This window comes from Phytophthora sojae, assembly GCF_000149755.1.
Source record: "Phytophthora sojae unplaced genomic scaffold PHYSOscaffold_3, whole genome shotgun sequence".
Lineage (NCBI taxonomy): Eukaryota > Oomycota > Peronosporomycetes > Peronosporales > Peronosporaceae > Phytophthora > Phytophthora sojae.
Genome location: NW_009258117.1, coordinates 7,777,930 through 7,795,233, shown reverse-complemented (window position 1 = coordinate 7,795,233; position 17,304 = coordinate 7,777,930). Strand labels below are relative to the sequence as shown.

The 17,304-nt window shown below is 56.9% G+C and overlaps 7 protein-coding genes across 7 annotated transcripts; 2 read left to right on the top strand and 5 right to left on the bottom strand.

Moving 5' to 3' along the window:
* Window positions 1-58: 58 nt before the first annotated feature.
* On the top strand, window positions 59-1,203 carry PHYSODRAFT_313849 (hypothetical protein; the record flags this gene model as incomplete). Its single annotated transcript, XM_009526213.1, has 2 exons — window positions 59-264; window positions 330-1,203. The coding sequence occupies 2 exons, from the start codon at window positions 59-61 to the stop codon at window positions 1,201-1,203; spliced, it is 1,080 nt and encodes a 359-aa protein (XP_009524508.1).
* A 456-nt stretch (window positions 1,204-1,659) lies between these two features.
* On the top strand, window positions 1,660-3,047 carry PHYSODRAFT_299401 (putative beta-galactosidase; the record flags this gene model as incomplete). Its single annotated transcript, XM_009526212.1, has 2 exons — window positions 1,660-1,868; window positions 1,937-3,047. The coding sequence occupies 2 exons, from the start codon at window positions 1,660-1,662 to the stop codon at window positions 3,045-3,047; spliced, it is 1,320 nt and encodes a 439-aa protein (XP_009524507.1).
* A 78-nt stretch (window positions 3,048-3,125) lies between these two features.
* On the bottom strand, window positions 3,126-4,550 carry PHYSODRAFT_247300 (hypothetical protein; the record flags this gene model as incomplete). The annotated part of the gene is made up of 1 exon (XM_009526211.1): window positions 3,126-4,550. One exon carries the CDS (start codon window positions 4,548-4,550, stop codon window positions 3,126-3,128), a length of 1,425 nt encoding a protein of 474 aa, XP_009524506.1.
* Window positions 4,551-4,692: 142 nt separating this feature from the next.
* PHYSODRAFT_329696 (hypothetical protein) lies at window positions 4,693-5,775 on the bottom strand (the record flags this gene model as incomplete). Its single annotated transcript, XM_009526210.1, has 1 exon — window positions 4,693-5,775. One exon carries the CDS (start codon window positions 5,773-5,775, stop codon window positions 4,693-4,695), a length of 1,083 nt encoding a protein of 360 aa, XP_009524505.1.
* A 199-nt stretch (window positions 5,776-5,974) lies between these two features.
* Window positions 5,975-7,021, bottom strand: PHYSODRAFT_329695 (hypothetical protein; the record flags this gene model as incomplete). The annotated part of the gene is made up of 1 exon (XM_009526209.1): window positions 5,975-7,021. One exon carries the CDS (start codon window positions 7,019-7,021, stop codon window positions 5,975-5,977), a length of 1,047 nt encoding a protein of 348 aa, XP_009524504.1.
* A 585-nt stretch (window positions 7,022-7,606) lies between these two features.
* Window positions 7,607-12,269, bottom strand: PHYSODRAFT_285654 (hypothetical protein). Its single transcript, XM_009526208.1, has one exon. It carries the CDS (start codon window positions 10,976-10,978, stop codon window positions 9,074-9,076), a length of 1,905 nt encoding a protein of 634 aa, XP_009524503.1. The 5' UTR covers window positions 10,979-12,269; the 3' UTR covers window positions 7,607-9,073.
* Window positions 12,270-12,323: 54 nt separating this feature from the next.
* PHYSODRAFT_557686 (hypothetical protein) lies at window positions 12,324-14,737 on the bottom strand (the record flags this gene model as incomplete). Its single annotated transcript, XM_009526207.1, has 2 exons — window positions 12,324-14,385; window positions 14,469-14,737. 2 exons carry the CDS (start codon window positions 14,735-14,737, stop codon window positions 12,324-12,326), a joined length of 2,331 nt encoding a protein of 776 aa, XP_009524502.1.
* Between the last annotated feature and the right edge of the window lie 2,567 nt (window positions 14,738-17,304).

The window sequence follows — 17,304 nt, the reverse complement described above, 5'->3', positions numbered from 1 at the left end:
GGCGTTAGTCGAGGTCAGACTTCATTTCCCGATTTCACGGCTCGATACACAACGCAGCATGTTCCTCAAGGCAGTACTCTTTTTCGGCGGCATATGCGCAGCAACTACGCTCGACACAGCTTCTGCGTTGACTAAGGGCCATGACTTATCGTCCGTTGGCCTTATGGAGACCAGCCAAGGCGCCAACTGGATATCCACTTCCGGCAACACGACCACGATCGAGTCCATCCTTGGCGCTGGAGGCATGGACGCGGTGCGACTTCGGTACGTTAAGCTTAACGACATCTAGCTGTACGATTTTGGCAAACAGCTCACAGTTTGTTCAACAGTCTTTGGACGTCCGGAGACTACGACTTGGACTACACTATGGCGCTGGCCCAGCGGTTCTCCAAGGCGGGCTACAAAATCTACTTGGACATGCACTTCTCCGACACGTGGGCGGACCCCACCGCGCAGGCCATCCCTTCATCCTGGGACGCCTCGTCCGTCACAACACTCGCAGCCGATATTCAGGCCTACGTGACATCAACGCTGAAATCCTTCACGGACGGAGGCGTCGACCTCGAAATCCTGTCATTGGGCAACGAAATCAGCGGTGGATTCCTCTTCCCGACTGGGAAGATCAGCGACAACGACTTCAGTAACTTTGCTACACTATGGAAGGCGGCGCGACAAGGTGTGACCGACGCCGTATCCGCTGGTTCGAAGCAGCCCAAGATCATGATCCACCTGGAAAACGGATGGAAGTCCACGACCGTGTCAAGCTTCTTCAAGGGGCTCTTCGCAGAAGGAACGGTAACCACGGACGACGTGGACGTCTTCGGGTTCTCGTTCTACCCGTTCTACAACACGGCGGCGACGATCGACGCGCTGACAACGTCCTTGACTCAGCTGGCCAACACGTACAACAAGCCCCTGTACATCGCCGAGACCGACTGGCCCACGGAGTGCACGAAGGTCACGCTGAGTGCTGATTACCCCGTGAACGCCGAGGGCCAGCGCGAGTGGGTGATCGCCGTCATGGATGCGCTCAATGGCCTGCCCAACAATTTGGGCGCCGGTATTTTCTACTGGGAGCCTGGATACCTGTCGGTGGCGGGTCTGGGCAGCTCGTGCGAGTCCGCGCTGCTCTTCAGCGTCAACTGGGACAATTGGCCCGAGACGTACGCGACGGCGCTCTCCTCGGTCAACATGTTCGCCTGAATACCTACGGCCGGAGACCAAAGTGACGTTTGAAAGTGAGCTGGAATTGCTGAGCCAAAAAGTACTAATAACCGTTGTTTATCTTGTTTCCAGTATTGGTCATGCCCTAATCCCTAAATGCAGTCCATCTGAGCAAAGTTGAGATGGGAATAATCGACTGCTCCACCCGCGACGAGATACCTGGACTTCGAGGTGGCTGGCCGTCGCCATCACTATGGCATTAATTGTTTGCTCTTGGGCCAATGCAGCTCAGTTGACTGTCGGCACCAGCTGCAAGGGCAGCAAGAGCTCAGGATGGGACCTTCGCATTGCCTTCGGTGGTTCATAGATGAGAGGGCTGCGCTGCGCTGTTCGTTCTCTAATCTCCGACCTCTATGGTCGTGCGTTCGCCCGCAGCGCATCGGATGTGCTCGCGTCAATTCGAGTTTCTTCCGCCGTGAGCAACACATTTGGGCCATGTTCGCTCGGAGGACGTTGCTCGGGGCTGCAGCGTGTGCGTCCGCGCTGCTGGTCGATGGCGTCCAGGCGTTGGTCAAGGGCCACGACTTATCTTCCGTCGCGGTCATGGAGAAGGAGCAGGGGACGGTTTGGTACAACACGGCGGGCAAGCAGGCCGCGATCGAAGACATCCTCGGAGCTGGCGGCATGGACAGCGTGCGCCTGCGGTGCGTTCGTAGCAATCTGCTAGGCTTTCAACGTTTACATAGCCCTAACTTTATTGGTATTGCGGCAGTATTTGGACTGGGGAGGAGTACGCGTTGAACTACACGCTGCCGCTGGCTCAGCGCTTCTCGAAGGCCGGCTACAAGATTTTCCTGGACATGCACTTCTCGGACACGTGGGCTCAGCCTAGCGACCAGCAGACTCCGTCAGCTTGGGACGCCTCGTCCGTGGACACTCTGGCGAAGGCGTGCAGGGAACACGTCAGCTCGACGTTGAAGGCGTTCACGGAGGGCGGCGTGGAGCTCGACATCTTGTCGATTGGCAACGAGATCACGAACGGGTTCCTCTACCCGACGGGCAAGATCGGCAAGGACTTTGGCCCCTTCGCCAAGCTCTGGAAGGCTGCGCGCGACGGCGTCTCCGATGCTGTGGCCGCTGGAACGAAGCAGCCCAAGATCATGATTCACTTGGACAACGGCTGGGAGTCGGAGGTCGTGTCGTGGTTCTTCAAAGGGCTTTTCGCTGAAGGAACGGTCACTACCGACGACGTGGACGTGTTCGGGTTCTCGTACTACCCGTACTACAATGTGAACGCGACGCTCAAGGCGCTCACCGAGTCGCTCACTCAAATGGCCAACACCTACAAGAAGCCGATCTACGTCGCGGAGACGGACTGGCCCACGAACTGCACGACCGTCACGCTGAGTGAGAAGTTCGCGGTTAGTGCGCGCGGCCAGCGTGAGTGGGTCATGGCCATCATGGACGTGCTGGAAGGCTTGCCGAATGGGCTGGGGGCTGGCATTTTCTACTGGGAACCAGGCTACATCTCGGTGCCGGGATTGGGCAGTGCGTGCGGGTCGAACCTGCTCTTCAGTGTCAACTGGGACAACTGGCCGGACACGTACGCAAAGGCACTTTCGTCCGTCTACATGTTCGCAGAGGAGGGATCTGGCCAAGGAAGCAATGCTCAGCAATCGCAGAGCACACCGACTGCTACTCCTGGTGCTACTCCAGCCCCGCAGACACAGACTGACTCCTCTCAACAGAAGCAGATTAACTTCTCACAATTGAACCAGAGTAGCAGCGGGTCCAGTCGACAGAGCGATGGAAGCTCCACTCCACAAACTGCGGAGAACCCCGTCCAGCAAACGGAGGATGATAGCGTCGTGCAGCAACAGTAAAATTCTTTTGAGTAATCTTTGGCGGGTGTAGATACCAACAATACAACAACACAATGTTTTCTCCAGCTTGATTCAGCATCAACGCTTCAGCGGCTTATTAAACACGTACTCAGATACCCCTCCGCACTGCTCCCTCTGGAACTGGACGAGACGCTCGTGAATTCGACGCTGCTGCCCCTCGAGTATATTCGCGACGAAAGTGGCGTCTCCGCTTTGGCCCGGCTCGCCAAGTCGCTCAAAGAATACAGCGCGAATCGTGTCAGCGCTGAGGCGGATGTCGCGCTCGATATCCGTCCGCAACCGGGTAATATTCTGCTTGAACTGCTTGTTCTGGAGTTGCTCAACTTCTTCGTACAGGGTGTTGCACTCCTGGTGGTAGCCCGTTCGCTTGGGAATATCTTCAGCTTTGGTTGGGCTTCGGTAGGGAAGATGTGGCGACTTGGTACGCAGTTTGGGCCTTGGTGGAGATAAACACCGGCCTTTCTTGCTTTCTTCAGAGCTTTCTGCTGAACTCGAATAGTTGTCGGATAGTGGAGAGGATACCTTCCACTTCATCACGGCATTTCGTGGCTTAGTGTAAGACGTTTGATCCTTCACACTGGCCGATGAAACACCGTCAAAATCAGCATCTACGGCTTGAATTTCGTCAAAAATCTCTCGAGGGATATCTTCAAAGTCTGGTGGAAGTGCGTTCCAATCCATCCACGAGTTTTGCGTTCCATCCGAGAGCTGGAACCACTGCGCCGGCGCATTCCGCACGTCAAAATTCCGAATGAACAAATACGAAGCTGCAAGTCGCTTCATTTTGCGCCACGCGCTGGTGGTCGAATGATGCCACGACGTGTACAGCGTTGCGCTAGACTGGTCGTACTCTTGCGTGACGAAGTCTCTTACAGGAGTCCTCGATTTCTTCATAACGAGGCTCCAAGACCGTACGAGATCCCTCAATTCCGAGGCAGACCAGCAAGAGTGGCAACTCGACAAGCTGAGGGTCTTTTGATTCACCGCCACAGCTGTAGTGACAACTTTGGGCTTCGATAGCGCGATATTGTTCGCGTTTGCCCATTTCTTGACCGATTTCAGCTTGAGGAGCTTGATGAACGACTCCCGCGTGAGATTCTCGCAGGCTTTCCGTTCCCGAGTAGGGACCTCCACTCGATCTTGCTCCTCCTTCGACAGGTCGAACCACGAGCGTTTGCCCGATTCTTGTTGCAACTCATCAAAGCGGCTAATGAATCGAACGGCCTTGTACAAATGTTGGCGCTGACACGAGATAGACGTCGCTGAGCGAGGAGTTTTACTCTGCTTCGGCAGCAACGCAGCGATGCGCTTGTCCATACCTCCGGCTAAATCCTGCGGGTCAATGCGGCAGGCAGCGACACCGGTTTCCAGGTCGCTCCAGATTTCGATCAGAAGAGAAATGTCCGACTTGGTCCAGTCAGGATGGAGGAAGCTGGGGCCGAGTCGAGCCACGTGCTTCTTCCTCGGCTTCATGGAGCTCATAGCTACTTACTCTACCTACACAGAGGGCGTTTTCCCAACAAGGAGCAATGCGAAAATGAGAAAGGGCCTTTGGCGTTGAACAACTTGTTATTGGGTTATTTGAACGACAAATGAATGTTGGTGGAACAACCTTCCTACCAACCTACACGAAGCGCTGGCCAACAAGCGCGCGACACTCAGCTTCATCTTTCGCGCGCTTCATTTCAAACCGGTCGAACCGATCGCGCACTTGTTGCTTTTGCATACCCAGCACTTTCGTCACAAAAGCGACGTCGCCACTGCGACTGGGGTCCTTGAACTGGTTGCTGAGGATGGAGAGCAGCATCTCCGAGCTGCGCTGGATTTCGCCCTCGATATCCGCTCTCAACTTGCCGACAGCTCGACGCATCTTGGTGTTGTGCAGCTGCATCAGGTTTTCCAGTAGAATGTTGCAGTCTCGGTGCTTGAGTTTGCCTTGAACCTCCATGTCGGTCTTCACCTTCTTTACTTTCCCTGGTTTCTCAGCTGTACTAACACGCTTTAATGGCACGCCTTGGCTCGCGGTAGACGCAGTAGACATCGGCGAGTCTTCATCCCCCGACCTCGAGTGCAAACTGCACGTGCTGGTGTCAGAGTTGTGAGGTTCCGGGATCTGGAAATGATCCTCGATCCTTTCAGTATCGTGCTCGGTACCCGGTGTGTTATCCCCGGAGAGCGGAGAGCAAGTATGGGTAAGTGAAGCACCGAACTCGGACTCGGGTGACTCGGACCGCGGGGAGTGAAAACTTGAGGTGGGCGAAGCCGCTTCAGCTTGTTCTTGCTGTTGCAGCTCCTCGCCTGACCCTCCGCCCAGCCACCTCTGAACTCGCTCCATCTTGAGCAGCTTGGCAAACGCGCTTCGTCCAAGGGCTGTCGTCAACCCGCGTGCCCTGCGCGGTACGAGTCCACGACGTTGCTCACGTTCATCGACACTGAGCTGGTACCAGCGACGCTCTCCATCCTTTTGACGATCTTTGTCGTACCGGTCCACAAACAAGACAAAGTTGCGGATGTGTTGCTGTGTGTGTTTCACCGCGAGAGCTGACCGCGAAAATCTGCTGCGCTTGGAGAACAACGCGTACACCTTGGTGTTGAGCGTGCCTGAGCCACGAGGACAGCGCAAGGAAGGATACTTGGCCTCTACCTCGCTCCAGGCCTGAACGAGGATGTCGATTTCCGACTTAGTCCAGGCAAGGACGCACGCCATGGCTGCTAGTGATCCCCGTCTTAACTGGAAGGTGCCGGTGTACTCCGTTCTGCTGCACGGTCCCAGCAGAATCGCAAATATTAACATTGAAAAGAAAAAAAAATGAAAAACCAAACAGTATCTTCATTCACTCACCCCTACATTATCTTTGCAAAATACTATTCTGTTGTTGGCGGGACACATGCATCAGGCCATCCATTCATTGAAAGCCTCGGCTGAGCAGCGTGCGGTTGGCAGCTTCTTCGCTGTTTTGTTTCTCCTCGAACTGGTCAAAGCGGTCCTGCACTTGCTGCAGTTGCATATCCAGCACTTTAGACACGAAGGGGGCATCCTCGCTTTCCTCCTCGTCAGGCTGGTTGCTGCTGATAGAGCGCAACATCTCGGAGCTGCGCTGGATTTCGCCTTCAATGTCCGCTCGCAACTTCTTCACTGCTCGACGCATTTTGTTGTTTTGCAGCTTGACCATGTTTTCGAGGAGGACGTTGCACTCCCGGTGCTTGAGAGTGCGTTGCGGTTCTTGATCGCGCTTGCCGTTCACCACCGTCGACGCCCAAGTCTTGCCAATGGTGTACTTAAAAGATGATTCATCTTCGTCCAAAGTCGACATCGGGCTGCTCGAGCTGCCTTCGCTGGGTGTTTCACCCTCTTCCAGCCCTCTATCACGCAGTCCAGTACTTGGGCTGGTAGACTCGAACAGAGACGAAAACTCATCTTCTTCAGCGTCTTGGTCCTTTGGCGTTGCAGTCGGTGGCCCAAGGTGAGGCGATGACGGCAGCGAGGAGAGAAAGCTTGTGCTCATTTCAGTGTCTTGGGCGCCTTCGTGTTGCTCGCTGTCGGTAGGGGCGGTCTCCAACCACCTCTGAGCTCGCTCCATCGTCAGCAGTGTGGCGAACGCCTTTCGACTGACGCTCGACGTCAATCCGCGGATTTTCGAGGGCAGCATCTTCCTGCGCTGCTCTCGCTCGTCAACGCTGAGGTCAAACCAGAGCCTTCCTCCATCTTTCCGACGGCCCTCGTCAAACTTTTTCACGAACAACGCGAAATTGCGGAGGCGATACTTGACACGCTCCAGTGCCGTCGGCGTCCGAGTAAACTTGCTCCGCTTCGAGAACAACGCGTACAACTTCGCGTGCAGCGTGTGAGCATTACGGGAGCCACGCATCAATGGATATTTGGCCTCCACCTCGCTCCACGCTTGAACGAGGACGTCCAGCTCTGTTTCGTTCCAGGAGTTGACGTTCACCATCGCTACGTAAGCGCCTCGGCTCCTTGATGAACCTTAAAGTCTTCCAACTGACGGTCTGGCGGAATTTGACAATCGCAGCGTCCCAACCAACTTGAGAATAAAGTGATACTTGAAGTATTAGATGTTTTGGCAGGCAATTCAGCTCATGCGCTAGCAACCTATGCTCCTAAATCAAAGTACTACGTCCTTCGCACTACCGACACTTCTTAGGATCTTGGTCGGGAGCACAGCTGACGCAGCAGCGCGTGGAAGTCCTCTCGCTCCTGTTGCCGCTCCTTGTGCATCTGCGCGAATAAATCCAGGAGCTGCTCCTGCTGCTTCCCCACCAGCGACTCCATGAAGGACACGTTCTGACTCGGGTCTTCCGCCGGTGTCCGCTGGTGCAGGATCTCCAGCAGCATGGCTTGGTTCTGTTTGCGCTCCTCCATTCGCTCCTCCCTCAGGTCGTGCATGAGCTGCTCGAAGCGCGCGTTCTGCGCCTCGAGCAGCGACTCCACCACCTTTTCGTCCACTGGGGACAGCTCCTCCTCCTCTTCTTCCTCTTCGTCCTCTGACACCGGAGATTGCGGATACCTCGTGATCGGCCGCGTCTCCTCTGGGTCCGACACTTCGTCATCGTCACGGGATGGAAAGGGACTGGGTGACCGCGGTAGCGACTCATCTAGCGAGCCCTCGGACGACACCGACTCCTGACGAACCTTCTTGTGGCCGCGCTTGCGTTTACGGCCCGTCACCGCGCCCAGGATGTCCTCTTTCTCCAGGATAGCTCCGATCTTGAGGAACGTATCGCGGTCGATCTCGCAGCCCACGCGCTGACTGGACTTGGGGCTCACGAGCTTCCGTTGCAGACGGAATCGCTCGTTGAACGTCAGGTCGAACCAGTCGGATCCGTCCAGCGCCTCCAAGCCGGCCACGCACTGGCGGATGAAGTTGTACGAGTGGATGATACACCGCTTCTTGGCCGTGATCGAGCCCACGCTCGTATCGGGGGCCCCTCCCATGCCCACGAACTTCTGTCGGATCAACCAGTTGGGCAGCTTGACCTTCTCGTCGGGTTCATTGCCGAGCTCGAGGAACTCGTCGGCGGCCTCTTGCCACGCGTCCACGAACAGCGTCCAGTCCCTGGAGGTCCACGCGTTCTTGGGTTGCAAGACGTCCGAGGCGTCGTCCGCGTCCTCCTCCTCCGGTTCGGGAGCGGGTTTCTTCTTCTGGTGGTGGTGGTGAGCTCCCTCTTTGCCTTTGTGTTTCTTGGCCGGGGGCTTGGGGGTTGTCACTGCAGCTTCGGTGCCGGCACAGACTCGGTTGAGCTGGCTGAAGAGCTCCGGGTTCACCACGGTCATGCCCTTCTCCTTCTTGTTGTGCACCCGACGCAGCTCGTGCTGCTCGGCCGCCGACAGGTCGAACCAGCCGGGCGTGCCGGCGCGCAGGCTGCGGCGGTTGGTGTCCACGATGAGGCGGTAGGACGTGCACAGCCGGTGGTGCTGCCGGGTGACCGACGACAGACTGCGGCGGCTCGAGCCCGACAGCGCGCAGAAGCGCGCGTGCAGCGTCGAGCGCTCACCGGGGGTCAGCACGAGTCGGTCCTTGGGGTCGTCCACCACCTCCTCCCAGGCCTGGACGAGCTGGCCCAGCTCTTCGTTGCCCCACGCCGCGTTGACTCTGGCGGCGGAGCTTGCAGGGGGCATGGCGGGGAGGTAACTAGGTGGGGGTTCTGGAAGCGGCGGGACTCCTGGACGTCTCCGTCTTCGGCTTTGGCTTGTCGCCGAAAATCTCACTGGCTATGGAGGCCAAAAAAGCTGAAAAATGGATCACTTGAAGTTTGTAGGGAAAGACGAAATATCGGAATTTTAGACGACGGATTGAAGTGTTTCGAGCGGGATATCTAGTTTACTTGCTTGCCCTAGGCTTGTTGCTGCGACGCTGGGGGTGGATGCGGTTCGATTCAATTCAATGCAACGTCGAAATTGAGGCGACTAGTGTTACGACTAAAGAGGGGTCTACCCCATTCATGCATGGCGGGCTGATACTAACTCACTTCCTCGGCCACTCCACTCACCCGTCCTTGTGCCCTTCGTCTTGGCCGCTGCTGACGAGATGGGACGCACCCAGCTCTCGAAGCAGCATGCGAGCCTGCTCCCGCTCCTGTGAGCGCTCGTCTTGCATCTGGTTGAAGAGGCCGAGCATGTGCTGGCGCTGCTTCTCCACCAACGCCTCCACGAACTGCGACGGCTGATCGGGCTTCTGCGCGGACGCATTGCGCAGCTTGAGCGCCTCCAGGATGATCTCCATGTTGTGTTGACGTTCCTGTCGCCGCTCCTCCTGGAACTCAGCGAGGAGCGCCTCGAACCGCTGCGTCTGAGCATCCAAGAGACGAGTTACCCACTTGGCATCGCTGAACCCCGTGCGACGACGCTTAGAAGGAGAGGAATCGTCGGTGCTTCCTATGTCATCTGCAGGATTCACCTCGCGACTAGATCTCCGAGCCACCTCCTTCGGAGAAGACCGAGGATGTCTTGATGAGACGATTGCCCGCGAGTTTCCACCTCGACTTGAGTTTTCAACTCGGCCATTTCGCGTCGAAGCACCATCATCCGACAATTCATCCCCAGACTCCTCCTCCGAAGATCGGTGCGTAACCACGTAACCTCGAGGCGGACCACCCTCATACTTGCTCTTGCCAGACACCTTGCCGCCTTTTTTGCGAGAATCAAAGGAGTCACCGTCTTTTGTTCGTCCGAGAATTTGGTCCAGTGTGGTCGGAGGCCGAAGCGCATTGGCCGTCGGCGTCGAAATAAGCCGCTGCGCCCGATCGATCTCGCCCAGTTGTTGGTACGTATCCTTCTCGATCAAGCACGCGTGCTCGTGGTGGTGTCCGTGCATTTTCTGCAGCTCCATCCTCTCCTCGGGGGTCATCCCGAACCAGTTGGGACGCTCGCTCAAGGACGCCAGCGTGCGGAGCACCCCTCGCAGCGACCGGAACGCCATCATGATGGCGTGTTTCTTGGCCCCCGTCGACTGGTTCGTGCGCGCCGAGTTGTTGTCACACAGCTCCGCATACCTCTGGTGAATGAGCGAGTTCAGTCGCAGCCCCTCGTTCCGGGACGCGAAAGATCCGGCATATCCGTTCTCCGCCAGCACCGTCACCACCTCGTGCCACGCCGCAATCAACCGCTTTTCGTCGCGTTTGGACCACTTGGAGATCTTGGCCTTGGCCTTGCCTTTGCCCTTGGGAGGGGTGTAGTCCGAGTCCATCTCCCTCTCCTTGCGGCTCTTCTTGGCCGGTGCGTACTCGGAGTCATCGGCGTCCGACGCCGTCTCCACCGACAACTCGTCGGAATCCGACGCCACCTCTTGCTTGGACTGCTGCCCCACCGACTCCTTGTTGGTCGTACGGATGGGTGACGACGGGGGCGACAATGACGGCGACAGGGTGGGTCGGGGCTGGTTGTTGGGACGGAACATGGGCAGCCCCGCCAAAGCCTCGGCCGCCGCCTGCATCTCGTCGGCCATCAATGACGGTGTCGGTGCCGGTGTCGGCGCCTGAGGTGCCGGTTGCAGCAGCTGCGACGGGGGTGCTGCCGGTTCCTCGCAGATGCGAGTGAGCAGCTCGAACTCGTCGGGCGTGACGGCGGCCAGCTCCCCGAGGCGGCTGTTCATGCGGCGCAGCGTGTCCTGCTGCGCCGGCGGCAGCTGGAACCACGTGGGGCGGCCCCCGCGCTTGCTCTCGGCGTCGAACGCGCGCTGGAACAGGAAGGTGCGCACCAGGCGCTGGCGCTGCGCTTCCACGTCCTGGACGGGGATGGCGGCGGCGTCGCGCGGCCGCAGCGCGTCGAAGCGCGCGTACAGCCGCTGCAGCTCGTCGCCGCCGATGTCTTCGCGGTCGCGCGGGGGCGCCAGCGATTGCTCCCACGCCTGCAGCAGCGCGCGCAGCTCGTCGCGTCGCCACCAGTGGGCCATCGGTCCAGGACTTCGCTTTCTCTCTGGTTTTGGAAATCCTGCAATGGTTTCGAGTTATTAGGTGAGCTGGGAGCGATTACACTTGGAAATTGTATGTGAGCGGTTGGTATTTTTACTGACGAGACACGGTACCGTGTTTTATACTCCGACGTTTCTGGGTTCCCAGTCACAAGTCGCGGATTGGGTGGACGGACGATGATGGAGACGCCCGTGCAGGTCTTCCCCGAGGAGAACGTGGACAAGGTGGAGGCGTCCACCCGCGTGCGCGTGCTTAATAAGGAGCTCAACTTGACGCTGTTGATGGTGCGCGCCCCAATTCTCGCTGCATAAATTGTTGCTCAGAGAGAGATATCTCTCCTCTCGATCGACGCCACGTCTGACTCGGTTTGATGGCACTGTATGTACTACCTACTGCAGCAAGCGGACGAGCTCGCGCCGCTGTTCTCCGGCGCGGCGTGGGCCGGAACGCTGCTGTGGGACGCCGCGGTGCATTTGGCTCGACGGTTCCTGGCCGACTACCGCCAGCAACTCGAGGATCCGACCAACTCCCTGCGTGTCATCGAACTCGGCGCCGGAATGTGCGTTGGTTGGTAGTTTTTGCTGGCAATGAGAAGTATCACTGATGGTAATGCTGATTTTGATGCAGTGGCGTACCGGGGATGGCGGCGCGTGTGGCGGGTGCCAAGCACGTGGTGCTCACGGAGCAGGACGAACTGCTCCGCCTGATGCACGTGAATTTGGCGGCCAATGCGGAAGTACTGAGACTTCCCGGTGGTGAAGAGCTTGGAGAGGATGTCGATGGCAAGGGATCGATCGTGGCGAGATCGCTGAGCTGGGGCGTACAGCAGACGAAGGAGTACCTGGCGCAATACCCCGACGAGAAGGTGGACGTGGTGCTGTCCTGCGACTGCATCTACGAGCCGCTGTACGGCACGTCGTGGCGAGCTTTGGCGCAGACCATGAAGCTGCTGTGTGAAGCGAACCCCAAGTGCGTCGTGATCATGGGCGTGGAGCGACGCAACCAGGATGGCATCGACAAGTTCCTGGCGTTCGTGGACGAGGAGACCAAGCTCCAGTGCAGGCTGGACGAGCAAACGGTGGGCACCAACAACAATCGGCTAGAGGTTTATTATCTAGGTCTGCGATAGAAAATGCAAGAGTATGCAACACGCAGAATCCACAGCAAAGCAGCGTCTACCGTTCCACGGCTGTCGCTAGCTACGGTGAAGTAGGTTCATCCCAGTCAGACGTTAGACAGACAAAAGATTTTGAGATGTCATACCTTGAGCTAGGTTTGTTTTGGGTTTTCTGGGTTGGAACTGCGCTGATCTGGCTGGGTTCATGTCTACATGGGGCGGTGCCACACTTCCTCGCACTTGTAGGCCTTGGGCGTGACCTGGATCACGACGTGCAGCGGGATGTTGAGCGTCGGGCACTCGTGCGGGGACTTGTTCGTGAGGTAAGCGTACAGCACACGCAGGATGGCCTGGTGCGCCACAATCAGCACGGGTTGGTCCATGCGCATCAGCTCCGTGATCACCGGCTCGAGGCGGTGGATCACGTCCTGGTACGACTCGCCACGCGGGTAGCGGTAGTGCAGCTTGTTGTTCTTGCGCGCCAGATACTCCTCCGGCATCTCCTCGGCCACCTGCTCGTACGTCATGCCGTCGCAGATGCCGGCATCGATCTCGTCTAGCTGTTTCCACTTCACGATCGACCGGCCACGGGCCGCAATCCGTTCTACTGTCATACCCGTGCGCAGCATCGTTGATGTCCACACTGCGAGCTCTGTGTCAGGAGTCGGGTAGTACGCGTCGATAAACCGGTCTAGTTGCTCAGCGTACTGCACGCCGAGCGGGCTCAAAGGCGCATCGCCACCGATACGCTTCTGTGTGTTGTACATGCTCTCACCGTGACGGCTCAGCCAGATCGGGCGCGGCTTCAGGTTCAGATTGGCCATCAGGAACATGATACGCGACTGCAGGTAGCCGTACACCTGGTTGCAGAAAATCTGGCGGCCCACATCGATGATCTTGATAAACGGCGCGCCCTCGAGGTCTCCAGCAAGCGGCTCGTAGAGCGACTGGTAGTGGTTGATACGGTTGTAGTAGTCTTCTGTGGTCTCCTCCATCGTCTGGCCAGCGTAGTCCGCCGAATTCAACTTCATCTCGTTGATCGAGGACGCGATAAGCTCCGGGTCATCGCAGACCGACTCGATGAACATCATCTCGCACTTGTAGCGCTGGTGCACCTCGTTAACCAGCATCTGACGGCGCTTGCGCGTCACGTTCGTGGCGTCGAAGATGACGCAGTCGCAGTCGTTGCTCTCCAGCGCGGCGATCGAGTCCTCTAGGCACTTCTTGGACAGCTCGGTGCGGATCTGGAACGATTCCTCGTTGAACGGGTCCCAGAACGCGTGGTTCACATTCGAGCCCACGAGTCTTCGGCGATACTCACCCGTGTTGAACGTCCGGGACTGGTGGCCCATCCAGGTCAAGTGGCGCGCCAGGATGTGGCCAATGTACGTCTTGCCGCGACCAGGTAGGCCAACGAGGAAGATGATCAGCTTGCCGCCGCTGCGCTGCTGCGGAGTCGTCTGCGCCGTGTGCGGCCCACGCACGAGCACCGAGCGGTGGCCGCCGAGCTGCGCGCGCGTGTTGTGTTCGTGGGTCACCAAGTCGCCGCCAAAGTGCTGCGTCGTGGCCGCCAGCAGCACCGAGTTGGCGATCGCGTCGTCCATGTAGTTGGTGTACTTGGGCGTGGCAGCCGCGGAGATGTCCGCCGCCGCGAGGTTGTTACTGGACGCGGCGTGGCTGAGCGACTCCTCGCTCTTGGAGCGCGTGAGCGTGCCGGCGCGCGAGCGGGGCTTGGTGGCGCTGTGCCCGAGCAGGCTGTGGTTGCTCATGCGGCGCTCGTTGACGTCAATGCCGTACTCAGAGTCCTCCATCTCCTGCGGCTGGCGCGGGGCCGTGAGCGGCGTGGATCGCGGCGTGGGGTCCGAGCGGCTGTCGTGGCGCGGGTGGTGCGTGGGCGTCTTGGAGGTGGGCGAGCGCTGCGGCCGCAGCACGGGGGACGTCTGGAGACGCAGCTTCATGAGCTCCTCGCTGGCCACGGGGTTCATGACGGGCAGGCCCTCGCTGGCGTCGCGGATGATGGTGCGGATGGCGCGCTGCAGCGGCTTGTCCTTGGTCTGCGGGTCCACGCTGGGCGCGATCTTGATGAAGTTGTTGAGGTTTCCGTACTCGTCGGGCGCGAACGTCACCTCCGGGTCGTACTGCCACGCGCCGTCCACGCAGAACTTGAACAGGTGCGTGCCCACAGGCAGCCACAGCTTGGCGCGGAAGAGCGGCGCGCCGTCCTCGCCCTCGGCCGCCTTCTGGCGCTTGAGCAGGATCTGCGAGCCCCAACTGGAGGCAATAAGCAGCGTTAGAAGGGCACAATTCAGGCAGTTTAAGAGCAGCTAAAAGGTGGGGGGGGGGGTAGAACTCACTTGTTGAAGGAGCCCGTGACGCCCACGGACTCGCACGGACGCGACCACTCGATCACGGCCGGGTACAGGTGCTCGGCCTCCTCGTGCACGCTCAGCAGCGGCGTCTTGGGGGCGGCCGCGGGCTCCACGCGCACCTGCAGCGGCGCATTGGTGTCGGCGTTGTTGCCGTTGTTGGTGGGCGAGTTGAGGGAGAGCGGGCTCGTGCTGCCGTGCGCGTGTTCTTGGTCGGCGGCGATGCCGTTCGCGTGCGACGTATCGTCGGAGCTCATCGATGTCGGAGACGCTTGCGTCCGAGGCTGCCGTTTCGATTATGTGCCAGCCTGCACGCCGGCGCCAAGGTCGCAGTGGTATCCGCTTGAAGCGATGGAGTGTATAATGGTATCCGGATCCGAGGTCGGAACGAGTGCACTGGCGATGCAACGGAGACGCGCTGTCGACGAACGACCACACCAACCTGTGCCTGTGCGGGGCGGTGCACAGAGGTGACGAGGGCATGAGAGGAGGAACTCGCCACCAACGCGTCTCTACGAAGTATTTTACCTAATGAATCTGAAGCTATAAGTTTTTACCTGATGAGTCTGAGGTTTGTTCATTGCATGCTGCAGTGACCTAGCAACACTCCACCGTGGTAAACATTGAGTAAAAACAAAATTGGAGACCGCTGCTTCTGGATTTCCTATCCTATGGATACCGCTGAAAGTTTTACAGTGTACATGTAGTCTGAGTTGTAGCTAGTGTATCACTTCCTCTAAGATTCATACGTACTAGTACAGCTTAAGATCCGGCGGTGTGAACGTTTTGGCCTGTCGTCGATCGAATACAGCGTTGAGAAAACACGCTGTTGGGCTGTATTGCATTGATTGAGCTTTTGTCCCTGTATTGTATATATCTACATGTATCTAGCTTGGCCGAAAATCCGGTGGCTTGCTCTATGGGTGCGTCCCCTGCTTTGCTTCAACACAGACTTGCCAGTGAGCAAGCACACCATTATGTCACCGACGTTTGTTACGACCTGCATGTGCACCTGACGCCATTATAATTGGTCACCTTAAATGTAAGACTCAAGCTCCCCCCCCCTCGATTGTACCTAAAGTCGCCAAAACCATGATAGCAACCACGTACATATGCATGCATGTATTGGCGCTCATCATGCCGTACTGGGACCTCTCGCCGCCACTGAGCTTCGACGCGTCTCAAAGCGTTTCGACCAGGGTTTGGTAGTAGTCTCCAGAATAGTAGCGTTAGTAGGCATATTATGACTACTACTATTATTAATACTACTATAGCTCTGGGATTGGAGCCATTAGTAGTACTATTTATATAGTAGCCAAACGAAACATGGATAGTAGTACTATTATCACTACTAATGTACCCATTCCTCAACCGACGGCAGATCACACGAGTGAGTGGCCACGCACCAGTCAGGATCCTTCCAACTTCACGCAAACGTGCCATGAAGTGTGCGAAGAGTGATTGTCGCCAAAGTGCCATATCGGAGACTTTTCCGTCGGCCGACAGGTGCATCATTTGTGCAACAACGTGCTGTGTGACAAATGCAAGCTAACGTTATCTCAAAGGTAACGTTGCTGTTCGTGGTTGCCTTGGTAGCTTCAATTGTACTAAGTAGCTCGCCATACTGATTTTGCGGCCGCACTCGTGTTATCAGGGACTTTAATGCGGAGATACCGACTCCCAGGAGCCTACACTCAACTGTACATCTGAGAATTGTCCTTACTCTCAAGTATTCTCCTGACTTCTGAGTAAGAGTAACATGCTTCAACTTTCGAGTACATTATTTCTTTTGGATTAGTTTGCTGTATAAACTAGAAGCTAGGTACATCAACGTAAGGTGCTGGCTGTTGCACTGCCACAAGCGAAGTGAATAGCATATTACAAGCAGTCTGGGGTGGTGTTTGTATAGTCTTTGGCTTGACGACGCTTAACTTTCCTATTAACCTCTTCTCGTCAGTACATGTATGACGATGATCTCCTCCTCATGTATACTTGCGCTGTGCCTTCCTCATCTTTTTTCTAGGTTGCCATGCTGGGCATGGCATCTTTCCAAAGAAACCAGAAGCCATTTGTCAGAAGTCATCACTTTACTCTAAATCAAGTACCTCACTCTATCGCTTGTGATTGAGCAATGCGCCGACCGCAATATTCAGGCAAGGTAGAGTGCAATACCGGAGATCGTGTGAAATAGAAGACGCAATATAAAGGTTTGGAGGGTTGAGCAGCTTTGAGGAAGCATTTACGTGTGCTTTTGGTTCGCGGAGGATCGCGAAAACTTACTCGTGCTTGAACGCTGCTCGTCGCCAAGCGCGTCTAACCGGGTCTTTCGTGAGGATCCTCTTAGGATGACCGGACAGCGCGCACCTACAGTTGTAGTTCATACTTCGCATATGGAGGCCAGTAAGCACCATTGCGGTTGGAATTCGGAATGATGCTCAAATAGTCATAATTAGTAGTCACATTAGTAGTCATATTAGTACCACCGACGCCTTGCTACTAATAGATATATCATTCTAATATTGCCAGAATTTGGATAGTAGTAGTAGTATGACTACTATCCAAAATTTCCACTACTACCAATCCCTGGTTTCGACCGCACGAAGAGCTTTTGAAAGGTTTTGTCGTTGATTGAAGTGGTGTATACCTGGATAAAAAAACTTTTATTCGAGAGGGCTAGGTTTCATAGCCGTGACACGCCACTGTCATCTTTGACTGGAATTTTGTATGCGGCCCGCCACGTCAGTCGGCGCCGACTTTGCTTGCTAGCGAGCGAGGCGTTGCAGTTGCCCCCAGCACTGTCCAAGTCGCTGCAAAGGACGACACA